This window comes from Heloderma suspectum, chromosome 2 (genome assembly GCF_057233095.1).
Source record: "Heloderma suspectum isolate Gila_16-S chromosome 2, 16-S_ref, whole genome shotgun sequence".
In the NCBI taxonomy this organism is placed as follows: Eukaryota; Metazoa; Chordata; class Lepidosauria; order Squamata; family Helodermatidae; genus Heloderma; species Heloderma suspectum.
In genome coordinates this window covers 24029451-24048241 of record NC_139459.1, presented here as the reverse complement: position 1 = coordinate 24048241, position 18791 = coordinate 24029451, and the positions used below count along the sequence as shown (strand labels likewise).

The following is an 18791-nucleotide window of genomic DNA, read 5'->3' as shown; positions in this document are numbered from 1 at the left end:
CCTCCATTGCTTATAACTTGGAAAAACAGTTTTTACAAGCAACAGGGTAATGGAGTACTGTGGGTGCAATCCATCCCACTTCTCCAGCCCAATCTCATCAAAAATGTTCTTGTGCTTGGAGATTTTAATGTGGGGGTAGGCAAACCTGTGGCCCTCCCAATGTTTTGGCCTACAACTTGCATGAGCCTAGCCAGCATAGCCAATGGTGAGGCATGATGGGAATTGTAGGCCACAAGTTGCCCATTCCTGTTTTAATGGGTGGGGCAGTGACACAGATGACTGAAAGAGGGAAACAGTATGTTCTGAGCATCCTAAAAAGGACTATTTTTTTTAATAAAAAAAATTGAATCAAGATACACACCCCCCCCTCCCCGGAGAATAACCCGATGGCATCACATCACCCCCACTCCTAAGCACCCTTTCCCTGTTGGCAAATTCTCCTGCGTGCGGAGAGCTGCATGTGTCTAATGGTACACAAAGGGAAAGGGAAGGATCGAAGCCCCAGGGCAGGAGGGTGAACTGGTTTCATTTTCAATAATCATTCATGACAAAGCACGAAAATGACCCCACAGTAAGGGGAATAAAACTCAGCAAAGTATTAAAAGACATCAATCTTTTAATGATATTATTGCATAGCATGATAAGACAAGGAAAGAGATATTTCTAGGCCATCACATTTATTAACATTTCCCAGGACTGAATTGAACGTGGATCATTTCACATTTTCTGTAGATCCTTTCAGTTAGATCTAGCAAACATTGATAGCAGTTGACTTTTAAAACAAAAACAAAAATCAGGAACTGACTGATTTATAACCGTGATTATGCAAAAAAAAGAAGAAAAAAGGCAAAACCTATTTCTGAATTAAAAAAATACACAGATTATTCACAACATTAAAGTGACTTCTCTAAGGCCACAAAGAGATTGTGAAAAGACAAAATGGGGTTCAGGAGGCAGGAGTGCTCTTAATGTAAAAAGTAATTTAGCCGAGAATGTTGAGTAGTACTACAGAATTGTATTTCCCAGTAACATGTGAGACAAGCTACAGCATTTAAACTGGTTTACGTTTGCAGGGCAGAGGCGCCCAAAATTTCTGGGTTGTAATCCCCCCCCCCCCCAGCTCCTTGTATTACATTTTCACAGATCTAGTAACTTCTACAACTGCATCTTGGGGCAGTCCTACTTAGTACCTCATGATCAGTTTTTGACATTTGCAAGTAATGTGCCAAAGAAAGAAAGAGGCAGCAAAAATGGTAGGCACCTGTGACTGGATAGGTCTCCATACACACTGCCAAACATACCACCACATGGTGGACAATATGTCCTGTTTAAATGTTTGACAGCTGAATTCTCTACCATGGAGTGAACATCCCAAAAAGACTGCCTTCCTAGTAAACGTGAGCCTGGAGATGATCAAACCCTGGGCTGAGTCTGGAAACCTAGCCAGCTTGGCTGGGACACAGAGAGGCAGGTTCACAACTGGTAGATCCTGCCACTGCTGACACCAAGAAAAGGGGAGGGCAGGTGTCATCTCTTTATATTTATTTATTTAATTTCTTAATTGCCCATCTGGCCTGTCACCCGGCCACCTCTGAGCTTGAAGCAATGACAGAATGATGTGCTTCATGCAACTCTTTTGTCTACCCAGCTTAGGCTATTGGGAAAAGTGGTAAGTCTGCATGGGCTATTTGTGTAGCATCTGCTATGGTTGCAAGTTCTGTAAAATTCACAACACATCATTACTGCACTGTTATATTTATGGAATGTATATTTACGCGACAATTACATCACATCCACATTGATGGCACAATATGTTTTGGAAACTTGGGAGGTCAATTAGGCTCCAAACACTGTTCTTATAGGTGTTATGCACGTCTGGGCATGGACTTCAATGACCTATTTGCAACTATATTTTTTTTACTGAATATTGACAGCTCTCAATATTTATTTTTTTTTACTTGCAAATGGTGTCATGCTTAATACCAGCCCCAGATATTTTACTTTCATGGCTTACTTGGGGATACATTTGATCCCCAAATCAGATTGATACAGTAAGATGTCGTATTGATGGTTAATGGGATACCTCCCCTCTTCAAAAACTAAAAGTCACTACCAAGAAAGAAACAGCAATCTGGGAAGATTTATACATGCGCCCAAATGCAAGTCAAACAACTATGCCCAGATTCCACAAGCAGCCCTGAATACCTCATTTCTGGATTTGCCAGTAGGCAGTTGCATTAATTCTGCCCCCAGCACGTATAGTTCTAGCCCTGGGAGCATTACCAACTTCCCAGCAGGCTTCAATGAAGCAGAACCATGTCCCGAAAAAATCTTGGTTCTCATGCGCTAGGCTTGGCAAGAAATTAGATGCACGTATCACTAATTCACACAAGACATTTTCCTGGGTGTACATCTGTATGGGCCCTTCAAAATCTGCTAAAGTATAACACAAGGAGCTCACTTCAAATGGTGCTACTGTATGCCAAGATTGCTCAAGCAAGCCTGATTCAATACTACCACTTCTGCAAAAAGGTTCACCTCACAACCTTTACTAAACAACCCATTTTCTTTTTAAAAAACAAAACAACCCTTTGTTAGAATCACGGTAACAGGACCCTGGGGTATTTGGCAAACTCATCCACAAGAATGGACAAGTGGTTTGACAAACGCAGAGTGACTATTTGAACCACCTGACAATGGGGTGGGTGGGAACTTTGTAAACAGAGTCCTTTGTGAAGAGATATCAAAGGGAACCTTTGAATTTCACTCAAGATTCAAAGCCATTAAGCTACTGTCTGGAACACTTTCAAAACAATCATGCTGGTCTGTTTCGCAGATTTGATATTCTACTTTTGGGAACTTCTAATCAACCCCCATCCCCCCCGCACGCACACACACGCGCGCACTGAAGCTTGCATGGTCATTCCCACCCAATTCCTTTCCAGTATTTCTGCCATTGTTCTTGGTTAACAGCAACTGTGAGGAAATGAAGAAACTCAAACAATATTGTTAACAAACACCAATGAACATTGCTGTAATCCAAAGAGGCCACAGTCATAAGAACACTTACAAGCGTGTCCCAATGAAACCAATTGGGTTTATCCGCAAGGCGTTTAGGACTGCGACATGAACAGGAAAATTCATTTGGACAATACAATATTGTTTGCACACCACGGGTTATATACAGACACAGGGACATTTCAAATATATTAGTATCTCTTCATATATCTATGCTCATGAGTCGTGCAAGGCTTCCCATGTTCCTTTACGATTCCCGTTTCAGTAGTACATATGCGCCCATTACAGCCAGGAGAGCATACTGTGAAGAAAAGGTATGGATTACTACCGTATCTGTGCAGCACACTCCATATTTCCTCAGAAACTGGACATGCCCTTTCAGAATACATCTTTGATTAGCTACACCAGTCTTCTCCATGCTGGCGCCCTCCACCTGTGTTGGACCACAACTTCCATCATCCTACACATTATGGCCAATATGAAAGCTGGTCTAGATCTTAGAGTGCTAGTTTATGAAAAGCAAAGCACTGCCAAAATTGCCTGCAAGGATGCTGCCATAAACCCTTGGATTACCTCTACACACAAATATGGTGATGTTACATTGACTGACATGAACTGAAGTTCTGAGTGCACACTGGAGGACATAGAGGGTTTGGGATAGCACTGTATGTATTTATACATGTTAATATCTTCTCACTTGATTAGAGATTTAATATTTGATTCTTGGTTTTAAATCACTATTAAAACCAAAATCTGAGAGCATCACAGAATATGCTCTGTTACTACATGATTAATTGCATGTGGAAATTATAGCTACAGGTAGCCTTCTACAAAAGATGCTGCTGATGGCAACCTTATTTGGTATTACAAAAAAATTGTGCTGTGCAAGATGAAGAATAAAGCCTATTTGTAACAGTGACACATGGCTAGCTTTCCCTGTGCCTTTTGACTGCATAAATGTTAATTACACCTTGGTTCTTTGGAAACATTTCCTTAGGCTGAAGTCATAAACAAACTTGCTAGGGAGGAAGCCCCACTGAACAGAGTGGGACTTACTTCTGAGTAAACATGCACAGGATTGTGTTATTAGTAATTCAGGTGTAAAATGATACCAGCGCTGCTGAATTCAGAGGTGGGAAATGTAGCCCACAAGACATAGCAGGGGCTCTTGTGTGCTCCAACCTCAGTGAAATCCCTTTTCACTTGGATTTCACTGCCAAGGAAGCAGCACACATGGACCACGGGACCCCTGCGGTTTGTAGAAGAATCTGGGTCAAACTCTATAGTGAGATTTTGGCTCACGCAGGATTGCACTATGACAAGCTGAACCATTAGTCCATCTAGCTCAGTAATGTCTGCACCAACTGTTCCCAACCTGAATCCCTTCAGATGTTGTTGCCTACAACTCCCGTCATCCCTAGGCAGCATAGCCAAGAGTCAGGGAAGATAGGAGTTGTAGGCAACATCCGGAGCAGGGGTGCAGAACCTCAGACCCAGGGGCCACGCCCAGCCCGCCCAGGATTCCCCAGAGGGCCATCCCCTCCCCACCCCTCTTCCTCCATTGTGCTTTCCTGGCTTTTGTGCAGATTTGCACCCCGTTCTAAAAGGTTGAAATGCCTCTCCAAAGGCTTCATTACTGGCAATAATAACTTTAAGCTACAATATGCTAGCCTTTTTGGCCCTGCCCCCTTTTGCTTTTGGCCCACCCACCATTGGAATGTGGCAACAGAATTCAGCCCTTGGGCTGGAAGAATTTCAGCACCCTGATCTAGAGGGACCCAGGTTGGGGAAAGCTGGCAGCAGCTTCCCAGGGCCTAGGACAGGGGACATTTCCAGCCCTAGTTGGAGATCCCAGGGATTGAACCTGGAACATTCTGAATGCAAAGCGTGTGCTCTGCCACTGAGCTACTGGACCAGTCATAGATGCATTCTAGGCATCTAGGGTTCTTAGGAAACAAAGGAAAAACCACTGGCATGTTATAATTGAACTGTAGCTCTTTATTTTTAAGTAGTGTCTAGCTCTCAATGAAATAAGCAAGCAACTATTTCTTTAAAAAAAAGATAACACATGTCTATTAAAATCAGTGGACATTTTGCCATTGACTTCACTGCCAGGTAAACTGTACTGTAGTTATGAATGAAGTCCTTCACAATTCTTATTTCTTATACAAGTCGTTACAATCATTGTTTAGTCCAACAGTCAAATGTTTTACTCTAGGCTACTTGTGGCTTCCGGGGTGGCCTGCCAGTGGCGACTGTAATAATGAAAACCCAAGCTTTCAATTAATTCTAAAACAAAGTAACTTTCTAATTAGTTTAAATGTACAATCGCAAAATTTCCCCAGTGTGATCCTTAATGCTGAACGAAGTTCTCCCCACTTCTCCATTCAGCTCAGAAATATGAACCTGATGCAACATTTGTGCAAGGCCAAAACGTCCTTGAATATACTTTAAGGTCAGTGAACTGACAGGTTTTGCACAATGACAGCAATCTGCTTGGAACATCTACTGCACAAGCAGCATTGAAATTAACGGGAGTTCCCTAAGAGGAGGTTCGTGAACTTGCACAAGTCCCACTTACTTCAGTGACATGAGCAGTCACTGCAGCCGCTGCTGCTAATGACTGCACCCATTGCATGCGGATCAAAATGTCCTAATATCTGAAACAGGAGCCATCCCACAAAGGAGGAGTACAGAAGTGGCAAAAGCCAACAAGTGTGAGAAACCTATGAGGCATGGTCTCCTCTCTTCTTTGTCTAAGCAAATTCGGTAATGTTGCTGTTGTTCAGTCATTAAGTCGTGTCCGACTCTTCGTGACCCCATGGACCATAGCACGCCAGGCCTTCCTGTCAGAGGCATGAAGAATTGCCCCCTTAAAGTCAGGTTACTTTACTTACCTTAAATTTTGGATAGTCATTCATGATTATGGTCACCATTCCAACATACGGCAAAAACCTGATTAACAGAAGTTAAACAGAACTGCATAAAGTCATTTCACTTAATCCCAGCTTAAAGTAACATTTCTGTTTATTATATTAAGCTAGATCAGGTGTGAGCAAAATATGCCCTTAGTATTTCTGAGGCCTAAGTGTTTTGGTTAAAATATCTACTAAAAAAAAGATTCTAGCCCTTATTCCAGCCTTCCCAAACTTGGTGTCCTCCAGATATGTTGGACTACAACTCCTTACATCCCCCAGCCTGCCATGCTGGCTGGAGGATGCTGGAAATTGTAGTCCAACACAACTACAGGGCACCTGGTTGGGGAAGCAGAAACGTATGCCTACAGAATCCGAGACTGGGTTCAGACAACACAATAACCCACACTCAAGGATTAAGTTGAGTGTGGGTTGTCGTTGAACCGTGGGTTATCATGTTGTCTGAACCCAGCCATGCTAACAACCCATTGCTTGTTCGTGGTTAACAAACCATGGTTTATCGTGGCTGGGTTCAGACAACACAATAACCCATGTTTCAACAACCACGGTTCAACGACAACCCACAACCAACCCATACTCAACCCTTGAGTTTGGGTTGTTGTGTTGTCTGAACCCATCCTGAGAATCTGATGGTTTATAATTGCTTAAAATAAAAGAAATAAAGGCCAAATTTGAACATACCATTTGAATGCATATTGTGGGCAGGGGAGACAGTGAGGGCCAGCAGGCCCAATATAGTTTCCTCTTGAGAAACAGGGAAATTTTGAGCAAAATAAATGCACACCAGAATGATATAATTTATGCAGCAACCACATAACCCATAAAGCAATCCAACTGAAAGCTAAGTACACATGTGCAAAGACATCCAGGTCCCATCACTGAAGAGAATAATTCAAGGTGCCCCTTCCAAATGAGGCGAGGTGGGTGGCCAGAAGAGAGGGCCTTTTCAGTGGTGGCACCCTGTTTGTGGAACATACTCCCCAGAGAGGCTCATCTGGTGCCTACATTATGATTTTCTCGGTGCCAGGTGAAAACCTTTTCTTATTCTACTAGACATTGTAAAAACTGGGCTTTTGTAGTGTTTTTAGTACTTTATTCTACTGCTGTTTTAATTTGGTTTTATGTACTGGAATGGTTTTATTCTTTGCTGCTGTTTTCATCTTAGTTTTATTCTGCACTGTTTTTATTCCTCGTTTTAATGTTTGTATTTTATGTTTTTGTACACCACCCAGAGAACTTCGGTTATTGGGCAGTTTAAAAGTGCAGCAAATCAATTGCATTCAGAAATATACAGGCAGCCAGTACAATTCAAGCTGCTGGTTTTGACCTGTAAAGCAGCCTTCCACAACTTGGTGCCCTCCACATGTGTTGGACTGCAACACCAGTAATTCCCAGCTAGCATTGTCATTGACAGTCCAACACATCTGGAGGGCATCAGGTTGAGGAAGGCTGTTATCAAGCCTTCCATGGCTCAGGACCACAACCCCTGACGAAGCGCCTCTCCCAGTATGAACCTACCCACGAACCTACCCAATCTAAGGCCCTCATCATCATCTGAGGCCCACCTGTTCCGAGGAAGGCTTGGACAATGGCAACAAGGGTCTTCTTGGTGGTGGCCCCTCAGATTATGAAACACTCTCCCCAGTGAGGCCCACCTGACACCAACGTTGTCACCCTTTTGGTGCCAGGTTAAGATTTTACTCCTAGGCATTTGACAGCAACAATAAGGTTCTTAATGGGTCCTGGGATCTACTGTTGCTTGTTTAAAATTGTTATATTTTTGTACGTTGGTTTTATATTATGTTACTATATTGTATTTTTTAGGTTTTTAATCTTTGTAAATTGCCCAGGCAGGTTTGACTATTGGGTGGCGTAGAAATGTAAAGAAAGAAATTTGGCAGCACGAAGACTAGCCAGTGTCAGAGTAAATGAACCTTCTATGGAAATCCATGATTCCAACATGGGGAAAAAACAGACTACATGGCAGAAATCCGCCCAAAGTTTCTCACACCCTACTTAAGAGTCACTTATATGTTGTCCTTCATTACAGAGCCAGCAAAGCACAACCTGCTCCAGGACTCACCCCCGTGCTCTACCAACGACATCCTTCTTTTCTAGCCAGTTCTGGCCTTCTTTGTATAAGCCTCTGTCATCGACTTCATTATTATCGCCCTTAGTCAGAAATTTGATGTTGCCGTTTTCTCTGTAAGCAAATTCATTAGCACCTCATTTTATAGTCCTGAATTAAAATGTTTGCAAAGCACAAACAGGCAGGATTAGGAGATAAGATACGAATATGTACAAGCCGCCCTTCCTGTGTTTTAATAAATACTGAGGCATTCAGCTTATGACTCTTACTGACAGATTTAATCAATAATTTCTCCCCTGCTGTGTTAATCATCTACCTCAGCCAAGCAGTCACTATACGGAATATCTATTTAGCTCTAGATTCATTGAGTAGATACCTGTCCTATTGCTATCAAGAGCAATTAACGTGCTCCTTGACCTGGAGAACAGGCACCTGCATATGTGAAAAAGAATAAGCTATTAAATAACAGACATTCAGCTGTCAAGAAACAGGCATTTTCAGTTTGGGAAAGTTTTGATGTGAAATAAAGCAGATTAAATTTACCAGACACTTAAAAAAACCCAGATACCAATTATTTGGGCAAGATACAGAAGTGGGATTAGACAAATTCATGGAGAATAAGTCTATCACTGGCTAGTATATAGACAACGGTGCTAAAAATTTGGGAGGGGCCATAGTTCATGGGACAGCTTTGGCTACTGGGCGGTACAGAAATGAAATGAATAAATAAAATGGGAGAGCACATGCTCTGCATACAGAAGGCCATGGTTTCATCCTCAGCATCTGCACTTAAACAGGTCGGGTGCTGAGAAAGACTTGCACCCAAGACCATGGAGAGATGCTACCAATCAGAGTGGGCAATACTGAACTAGATGGACAAACAGTCTGACCCGTATAAGGCCACTCTCTATACTAGTGAACAGACCCAGCTTTGTATGAGTTGGAATACCCTTTGTTTGATACAGAGAAGCCCTCAAGCAAACTTACATAGCTGTCAGACCTGGGCACAGTCCCTGCCATGGCGCACCCCGACAGCCATCTGTGGGAGGAGTGTGTCCATTCCATTCCCCTGAACGGGGGCTGCCATACAGTAAGGGAAACAAAACGTGAAGAGGCCCACTACATTCACAGCGCCCGTTCAATGTGCATACATACAGGGGCCTGTCAGACTGCAGCTAATACCTCTGTCATTGCTAAAGGGCAGGAATTTAACTTTAACGGTCAAGTAACTACTAAAAATTATCTGCCCAGTTCACACTCCTCGTTTCAGTTTGAAAGCAAATTTCTATTCCTGCTAATAATCAAGCAAGACTGCAACAGGGAAAGTGCTTAATATTTTTTGCCATTACTTTTCATGAACCTTGATTACTCTGTGCACAATTGGAATATCTCTGCCTTCGACTTTGAAGACCACGATTTCCCCAGCCCTGATGGGGTCATCGCGGAAGTTTGTTAAGAACAGCAGGTCTCCTCGGTGAAAGGCTGGCTCCATACTGCCGCTAAAAATGAAAGAAAAAAACTTTGGATTGGAGAGATCTTATTAGGTGGGTTTATATTTATTTAGAAAGTTTCTAATCAAAGTACTTCACCATCTAGGATTACTGAAGAAAAACAAATAAATTCCATGATACTGAAGCTACACGCTGATATTTGAAAAGAACCATATTTCACATTCTAAGATAGAGCTTCAATTAGTTATCAATAAATCCACTTAAATCAGTTGTGTAAAACTTGACGTTATGAAGTAAATAGCATTTTATACATGAAGCCAGGTTTTAAGGAATGCCTCACTGTTGCAAATCATTTTTCAGAGGGCAGTTACCCTACCTGTTCCACCTGGCAATTTTTCCCCATATAAGCCCCACATCCCATTAAGATCTGCTGCTAAGGACCGATTAAAACCCTTTTACTATAAGCAGCAAACTCTATCAAACAATGAAACAGGGCCTTCTCCATTGTGGCCCCAACTTTGTTGAGTATGAACATAATCTTTACCCCGAAATCCACTGGCTGGAGAGGATTAGGGTGCATTAGGCAAGCACCTCTAGTGGAGAGGAGCTGCGTCGAAAGGGGGAGGCATGTCCACCCCAGCGGCTCCAGATCTACAGCTGTACATCTACCATTGCTTGTGGCAGAAGGTCCCCAAAAGGTCCCTCCATTCAGCCCCCTCACCTACCCATGGAGCTGACATATGTACTGAAACCCATAGAAGAAAAACATTAAAAACAGGACCACTACAAACGAGAAAAGGTAGGCCTCCCCTCAGTGCAGAGCAGCAGTCGATGCTGAGGGGATTGGTTGCAAACATCACTGGAACAGGAGCACTTCTCGAGGTGAGCTCTGTTTCCCGCCTTGATTTTGCTCCCAGGTATCAAGCAGGGCTGGTCACCTATCCAAGCAGCCCTAACACAACGTCTTGCAACACACCCACAAATAAACAGGTATGGACAGAGTACCAATTCGTTTAAGAGCTGCTTAATGTATATGGTTTTTACGGTGTATTACTAAAATGCTTGCTAAATGCTAAAAACATAAACACATGCTCACGATAAATGCACACATTCAATGGCATGTACGATTGGGGTGCATGTGCCCAAAGCCAGACTTAACCATGGCCCCCGCCCCATTGCACGCGCGCACGCACACGCCACTGGCTGATGAGAATACCAAAGTCCTTATCATTTATTAGGCTAAGCAAAAGATGACCAAAAATGTGCAAGCTTTCAAGAAAAGCTTTTATTGTCAAAAGCTTGCATGTTTTTCTTGTGATCTTTGGGTCGGCCAAATAAAGGTATTACAGTAACATGGATTTGGGAATGTACCCTGCGGTCAACATGGCTACCCTTGCTTTTTGTGTGATGAATGAGACGTCACTCTTGGGATATTCATGCAGAAGTGTGTACTTTGTGTAGCAAGGGGATCTATAGGCTGGGGAAGGCACAGTGCTATAGCTCATCCACACTTCCATCATCATTCATTGTAGGTATAGAAAATAAATTCTTTCTTGCTGTCTCCTTTTCCACTCTGAGAGTTACTTACACTATTTTGGGATCAGGCAAAAATTGTGGGACACATGCTATCCCAACCACAAAATTGCTCATATAAAGAGACATACCTGAGCACTACTACAATGGGGCTCTCACTCCCAGTGATAACGATAAGGCCTTTCCATATCATTAGGGCTGAAGACACAATCATGGCAAAATTTAAGACTTGGTAATAGAGCTGCAAGGAGATGAAGAGATGTGGTGAGTGGAAACAAGTTACAAACATGGCCTTTTAAAACGTACTCATTTTGCGATGTCATTGCTGTATATCTTGAGTATCTAAAAGCACTCTTCCCCCACTCCCTGTACACATACACACGTGGCGCCAATAAAAACTGCATTCATTTTTAACTGAGATTGCTAAAGTATTGCGAATATTAGCTTGCTATGTGAACTGCAGATCCTAAACATTTTTAAGAAACAAGAACACAAAAGTGAAAGGGGGTGCCAGGGCAGGGCACTCAAACTATGACAGAGCTCCGTTACTGTTTCACTTCCCTTTAATGGTTCTGCAAGCCACAACCCCCCTGCCCCCGATCTAGATTTAGTGTGGCTACAACTGACCAGAAAAGAGAGGTTTATGTTGCAGGGAAAGATGTGTTTTTTGTAATGGACACAGCTGCTTGTCAGCACAATAGAACCAAGAGATGCAGACGCAGGGAAACCTATTTACCATTATTTGTTTCAGGCAGAAAGGGGGCACAGATTTTGAGAGGTCAGTATGTTAGAATTCGCTGTCTTCAGCTTTCTCAGCACCGGCATGGATCTTCCCAGGGTGCCGTGTCTTTGTAATGAGGGCAACAACATGGCAGGGATTCACAAAGTAGGACAGTCAAAAACAGATTATCAAGGAGGAAGAGGAGGAGGGCACACTGGCCAAACCACCATCAAAGAGATCAACATATGGAAGAAGTGGGGCATCCAGCTTCACCCACCTGCGAAGGGTGACTGTGCAAAGCCTCACATTAAGGATGGCCCAGTTTTCCAGCTTCTTTTAGAAGCAAGTAAATTGTTAAAGGGGTAAATAAACAAAAGCAGTTTTCTTCACCCACCCACCCCTTGTTTTCGTAACACAAAAGCTACATGCTTTGGCTCAGTACACAACCCAAACCATGAAACAGGGCATCTCGTAGGCCTGGGGTCTCCAGTGTGGCACCCACCAAGACACTCTGCTCTTCCTGATTTTTATTTTGTTTCTTAAGATATTTTTAAATTCCTGTTTTTAAAAACTGGGAGGCTGGTATGTTGCAAAGAGAAGTGCTTCTATCTAGCACCATCTTCATCTGGGTTCAAAGGGTGGGGGGGATGTGTTCTGGAGCTCAGACCCCACCTCTGCTTTGTACTTAGGCTCTCTGGCAAGTTACTTTCTTTTAGCCTGACCAGTTTGCCTTCTGGGAAGTGAGCATTTTGTGACCACCCACACCCACCGGAGCAGACGTTTTATGAATGGGCAAGCACCACCACCCCGTGGCAGCCATTTTGTGAGAAAACCTACAACACTCCCTCAAGATTCCAACTGTGCCCACTGACTTTTCTCCATCATCCCAGAGTGCAGGATACGGAAGAATGTGCTCAAGTTATAGGAAGCCAGACTCTGGCTGAACATCAGGAAAAGCTTCCTGACTGTTAGAGCAATACGACAATGGAACCAATTACCTCGGGAGGTGGTGGGCTCTCCCACTCTGGAGGCATTCAAGACGAGGCTGGACAGCCATCTGTCAGGGATGCTCTGCCTTGGATTCCTGCATTGAGCAGGGGGTGGGACTCGATGGTCTTATAGGTCTCTTCCAACCCTACTCTTCTATGATCCCAAAAGGTTGGGGACTCCTGTTGTAGGCCAACAACCTGTTAAAGGGCCAGACTAGTGACTTTTCATACACATCTGCAGTTCTCAGGGTCAGTTCACACATGAACATCAGTTGCTCAATGGCTCATAGCAGAGTGTTATGAAGTAGCTCGACTGCAGAGTAAAGCGCCTGAGGGGATGGAAGTTCCCCCTGCAGTATTTTCAATCTCTGATGAAGATCATTCAAATACCTGCAATCCCAACTCATGGACACGCAAATATTAAATCAGCCCTTCCCAGAACCTGGGCTTGAGTGGGATCTGTGCAGATTTTGACACACAATGAAGTGGTTGCATGATCGCTGCTGCCCACGCACAGTTCACCCAACATTCTCCGTGCTGCTGCAAAGCCGTCAGAAGCAAGATGGGTTTTGGAGAGTCAAACATACATTTGAATTGCAAGCTGGGCGTGTGGTGAAGCAATCCCATAATTGCTTCACAATAAGCACAAAACCCTGCCCAGATCCATTTGACTCGTTCTTAAGACATCAATTTGGTTGGAGTGTGTCATCCTTCCTTCAACCCCTCATCCACCAAGAGGAGGGAAATTGGAAATTTAATAAAATAATAAGATACACTCCATATCCGCTCCCCACCCCCTCCTCTTTTGTCAGAAGATTCTTACCCCAGAATTGCCTGAGAGTTCTTTATTTTTATTTCTCAGCATCCTACATGGAACATTCACATCTGTTTGCTCCCAAGGCAGTTTTGGGCTGCTCTAAGGGGAGGGTGGGGAGAAGAAGTTTTCCTATTTACTATAACTACTACTACAGCAACAAGCTCTAGCACTCAAATTTAAAATATGATAGGAGAAAGGAAAGAAAGTGGAACCCTGGAAGCAGTCAAAAACAGACCTTTGTTTTAGCGCTCACATTTTCCATATCCAGACATCAATTTAGGAACGGCTGGATGGAGGGCTGAGCAGTTTCCAGGAGTCAAGGAGCAGAGTTACATTACCGCAGCTTCCTTTGCCTCATCTCATATAACCAGCAGGAGAATTATACAAAATAAGCAGATCTAGTTGAAAATTTATTTAATTTGTATAATTTCTACTGGCCATAGAATTTGACTTATTTAATGAAGAGTATTATTATTTCTTCTATCCAGATATGCTGGTCCCGGGCCATGTAGGGCTAAAGAATTGCCAGCATAGGGTATATGCAGTCTCCATAAGCCAATCCAGGCTACAGAAACAGGAAACACAGCCCAAACCCAATCTTAATGCATGCTTGCAAACACACAGGTCATGCTTTTCTTTTACCTGGCGCTTGTTCATCCGCCGCAGGTCTCCAAATATATCCATGGCTAGAACTTTTCAAGGAGCCGATACTTATCAGAAAGAAAGAAAAATGTTATTTTCAAACTAGGGTGAGGTACAAAATTTTGAACTACACCAGACTTTCATTCAGTGGGCAACGAATATGGTAGGTTGTGTTGAACATTAAAGTGGAACCGGGGCCGACATCTCTAGCACAACTGTGGTGAACTTAGACGTGCACTTTCAGCCTCAAGGCCCTGTCTGTAAAATGGGAATATCTGCAGTCTACCTTTGTCAGTGTTCCTTTAAGCCACTTACCATAGGCAACTTTTACAGGCATAATAATAACAGCAGTCATACTTTGCATTTGTGTAACATTTTCAAGTGTTCAGAGTGCTTCATATGCATTATCTAGCTGTAACCCTTGCAACAGCTCTATAATGTGAACACTGTTATCCCCCATATTGCAGGGGGGGGGGGGGACTGAAATGGAGAGAGATCAGCTTGCCTAAGACTACCTAGTAAGTTCATGCCAGAGGTGAGGTTCAAATGGCTGGCTGGGGCAAGCTGGGAGTTGTAGGCCTTTTTTCTGTCTAAACATATATAGGATTGCACCATTAGTCACTGCATTACACACTAGTTCTGTAGATGTTATGCACTGCTTTCCTATTATTTTCTTTTTTAAAAAAGAAAGAAAGAAACCTTAACTTTTCTGGATGCTGTTTGATGTAACAAAAAGGGAAAAGATATAATAAACACGACATGAATACAACAAGGCATGAAGCATCAGTTACCAAGGAGAGTCACCACTTCAAACTGTTTGACAGATTTCAATACACCTATGAGGACACTGAGCAAATCACACATTCTTTGCTTCTAAAATCACTCCAAAGTGATGATACACCTTGAATTATACACCTTACAAAATAAGAATACATTTTAGTCTCTCAGTTGGGGGGCATGACTTCTTTATTGCTTCAATGAAAGACAGAAAGAAAGGCAGCCACATTTCTAAAAACACATCCTTGTAACAATGGCTCAAGTTGACTTGGATCAGACGAAATGCTATCAAAAAAAGTAGCTCCTCCCATACTTTGGCAAAAACTCCACAGAAATGAGGTTATCATTGTATATAACAATGCTTTTCAAAGCACTGCTTTTAGAAGGGGCCCAATAGACCATGTCTGGCATTCTGCCCTGAGGTAATGCCATTACCTAGGGAGGTGGTGGGCTCTCCCACACCGGAGGCGTTCAAGACAAGGCTGGACAGCCATCTGTCAGGGATGCTCTGACTTGGATTCCTGCATTGAGCAGGGGGTTGAACTCGATGGCCTTGTAGGCCCCTTCCAACCCTACCATTCTATGATATGAAACTGCCCTACACTGAGTCAGACCCAATGGTCAATGCAGCCCACTATTATCCATTCTAACTGGCAGTTCTCCAGCAGTTCACCTACAACCTGAGATCTTTTTAATGGAAGATGCTAGGAATTTAACCCAAGGCCATCTGTCTGCAACACATGCGCACCATTACTTCTCATATGATCTTAGAAGCTGGAAGCTTCTTTCTAATGTTTAACCTAAGCAGCAGAAAGAAGTTGCGAAAAATCACTTCGAATCAGGAATCCAATCATATCTCAGAAGACCCCAGTGGACCATCTAGTCAACCTGGTGCCCTCCACAATGTTTTGGACTACAACCCCCATAAGTGCAAGCCAGCATGGCCAATGGTCAAGGATTATGGGAGCTGTAGTCCAAAACATCTGGAAGGCACCAGGTTACCTACCCTGACCTAGTCTAACCTTTTTGGTACAGCTTATGCCTGTCCAACCTTTCCACTGAATTGCCCCTGAAACACAACAACTACACTAGGCTTTCCCTAGTCTGCGCCCCCTGGCAGCAGTGGGGGGGGGGAGAGAGAGAGAGAAGGTTAGAAATGGATAAGGTCCCCCAACCTACAAACATACGCAGACTGGAAGGAAAACTACCCCAACTAACAGTTTTGCATCCTGCTTGCAAGATCTCCTCACCCGCCCCTGGAATAGGTATACAGAATCATAGAATAGTAGGGTTGGAAGGGGCCTACAAGGCCGTCGAGTCCAACCCCCTGCTCAGTGCAGGAATCCAAGGCAGAGCATCCCCGACATATGGCTGTCCAGCCTCATCTTGAATGCCTCCAGTGTGGGAGAGCCCACCACCTCCCCAGGCAACTGGTTCCATTGGCGTATTGCTCTAACAGCCAGGAAGCTTTTCCTGATGTTCAGCCGGAATCTGGCTTCCTGTAGCCAGAGCCCATTATTCCGTGTCCTGCACTCTGGGATGATCGAGAAGAGATCCTGGCCTTCTTCTCTGGGACAACCTTTCAAGTACTTGAAGGGCGCTATCCTGTCTCCCCTCAGTCTTCTCTTCTCAAGGTTAAACATGCCCAGTCCTTTCAGTCTCTGTTATGTTAAGCCTGTACTTATATGCCCAGGCTGGAAAAGAAAGAAGGGAGCGCCAGCGCGGTGTACTGATCAGAGCGGCGGACTGGGACTCGGCAGGCCTGGATTCTAGTCCCCCGTCGTCCATGAGGCTCGCTAGGTGACTTCGGGCCAATCACTGACACTCAGCCTAGCCTACCTCACAGGGTGGTTGTGAGGACAAAGTGGGGGGGGGGGAGAGGAGGGCCATGCGAGCCCTTTGGGATCCTTGCAAGAGAAGGAAAAGGCGGGGCAGACTTGTAATAACAAATAAGGCAAAATAAGAGCCGCTGACCACTTGGCAACCCAAAGCCTCCCGAAAGCGGCATTATACACGGCATGGCAGGCAAGGGCGCCCCCCCCCCGGGCTCGACTGCACCCCTCCAGCCCAGCGGGAGAACCAATGGCCGGCGCACCCACCGGGATCTACCCTCTGCCTTCCCTTCTGCCAGCGGACAACGGCGACGCGCAGCTCGGGGCACGAAGCAGGAGCGCCCCCCGCACCGCGAGCAGCAGCCGACGGCCTGCTGGACCCCCGAGCCGGCCGCAGTCCAGGGGCCGCAAGAGCCGCAGCAGCCGCGCTCGCCTCCCAACGACCCCTCACGTTCCCCAAGGCTGCCGGCCCGCCCAGGCGGGACAGGCGCAGACACCCGCCGCGGCACAGGCACCTGGGGATTGTAGTCCCGCCCGCTCCCTTCTCATGGCAAAGCGGGCGCGGCGCTAAAGGCAGGGAAACTACGCCTCCCACAATGCAGCTGGGCGGACAGGGGCGGCCTTTCCCTGTTCTAGCTTGGCGGCCCGACAGGTTGCCTGAAATATTAGACTTTTGTCGGAGAGGGAAACCTCTTCACCGGTGAGGGAGAGGCACGGTTTTTAAAAATCGCGGCGGGAACCGCGTAAAAGAGGGATGAGGCGCCAAACCAGATCAATACCGGCTCGAGGGGAAACAAACTCGGACGCTTGGATCAGGCGGCATGTGCGGCAGCTAAGTATTTGAGAGAGCTTCTTCTAAACCGTGGAGGTTGCTCATTGGAGAGAGAGAAGAGGGGCGGGGCTTAGTAGAGGCACGCAAGCGGCGAATGGGCGTGGCAAGGAGATAAGACGCTAGGTTGGAGGCGGGGCTAGAAAGGGGCGGGGCTGGAGTGGCTGCAGGCTGAATTAATATGAGTTATTCTGACGTGGGCGGTTAAGCTCGTAAGAAGAGCCCTGCTGGTTCAGACGAAGTGTCCACCTAGTCCAGCAGTTCATTCACACAGTGGCCAACCAGCTGTCAACCAGGAACCCACAAGCGGGGCATGAGTGCAACAGCACCCTCCCACCCATGTTCCCCAGCAACTGGTGTACATAGGCTCACTGCCTCTGGTACTGGAGTTAGCACATAGCCATTAAGACTAGTAGCCATTGATAGCCTTTTACTCCAGGAATTTGTCCAACTCCCTTTTAAAGCCATCCAAACTGGTGGCCATCACAACATCCTGTGGTAGCGAGTTCCATAGTTTAACTATGCACTGTGTGAAGAAGTGCTTCCCTTTATCTGTCCTGAACCTCTCACCAATCAGCTTCGTAGGATGACTCCGGGTTCTAGTATTTTGAGAGAGGGAGAGAAATGTCTCCCTATCCACATTCTCCACGTTATGAATAATTTTGTAGAGCTCTATCATGTCTCCCCTTACCCTCCTTTTTTCCAAGCTAACCAATCCCAGCTGTTGTAACCTTCTCTCATAGGGGAGATGCTCCAGCCCTTTTATCATTTTAGTTGCCCTTCTCTACACCTTTTCCAGTTCTACAGTATCTTTTTTTAGGTGTGGTGACCAGAGCTGTATACAGTATTCCAAGTGTGATCACTCCATAGATTTGTATAGGGGCAGTATGATCTTGGTAGTTTTATTCTCAATCCCTTTTCTAATTATGCCAGCCTAACATGAAGTTTGCCTTTTTTACGGTGGCTGCACACTGGGTTGACATCTTCATGGAGCTGTCCACCACAACCGAAAGATCTCTTTCTGGTTAGTCACCGCTAGCTCGGATCCCATCAGGCTATACTTGAAGTTGGGATTTTTTGCCTCAACGTGCATCACTTTACACTTGCTTACATTGAACCTCATTTTCCATTTAGATGCCCATTCTCCCATTTTGGAG

General features: G+C 44.8%; 1 protein-coding gene across 6 annotated transcripts; it reads right to left on the bottom strand.

Annotated features, from left to right (window-relative positions):
- Positions 1–598: 598 nt before the first annotated feature.
- Positions 599–17263, bottom strand: SEC11C (SEC11 homolog C, signal peptidase complex subunit). 6 transcript variants are annotated; one of them, XR_014787520.1, is made up of 9 exons: positions 17073–17263; positions 14197–14264; positions 11159–11268; positions 9393–9542; positions 9031–9123; positions 8420–8475; positions 8038–8157; positions 5916–5973; positions 599–3319 (listed from the first exon to the last, which is right to left on the bottom strand). XR_014787520.1 is itself a non-coding variant. In XM_084833000.1 (8 exons), the coding sequence occupies exons 3-8, from the start codon at positions 12780–12782 to the stop codon at positions 3266–3268; spliced, it is 528 nt and encodes a 175-aa protein (XP_084689126.1). In that variant the 5' UTR covers positions 12783–12935; positions 14197–14264; positions 17073–17263; the 3' UTR covers positions 599–3265. The 6 variants fall into 6 exon arrangements, 5 of the variants coding, with proteins under 5 accessions (XP_084689126.1, XP_084689127.1, XP_084689125.1 ...); XM_084833000.1 differs by lacking the exons at positions 8420–8475; positions 9031–9123 and adding an exon at positions 12747–12935; XM_084833001.1 differs by lacking the exons at positions 8420–8475; positions 9031–9123 and adding an exon at positions 12747–12832.
- Positions 17264–18791: the final 1528 nt, after the last annotated feature.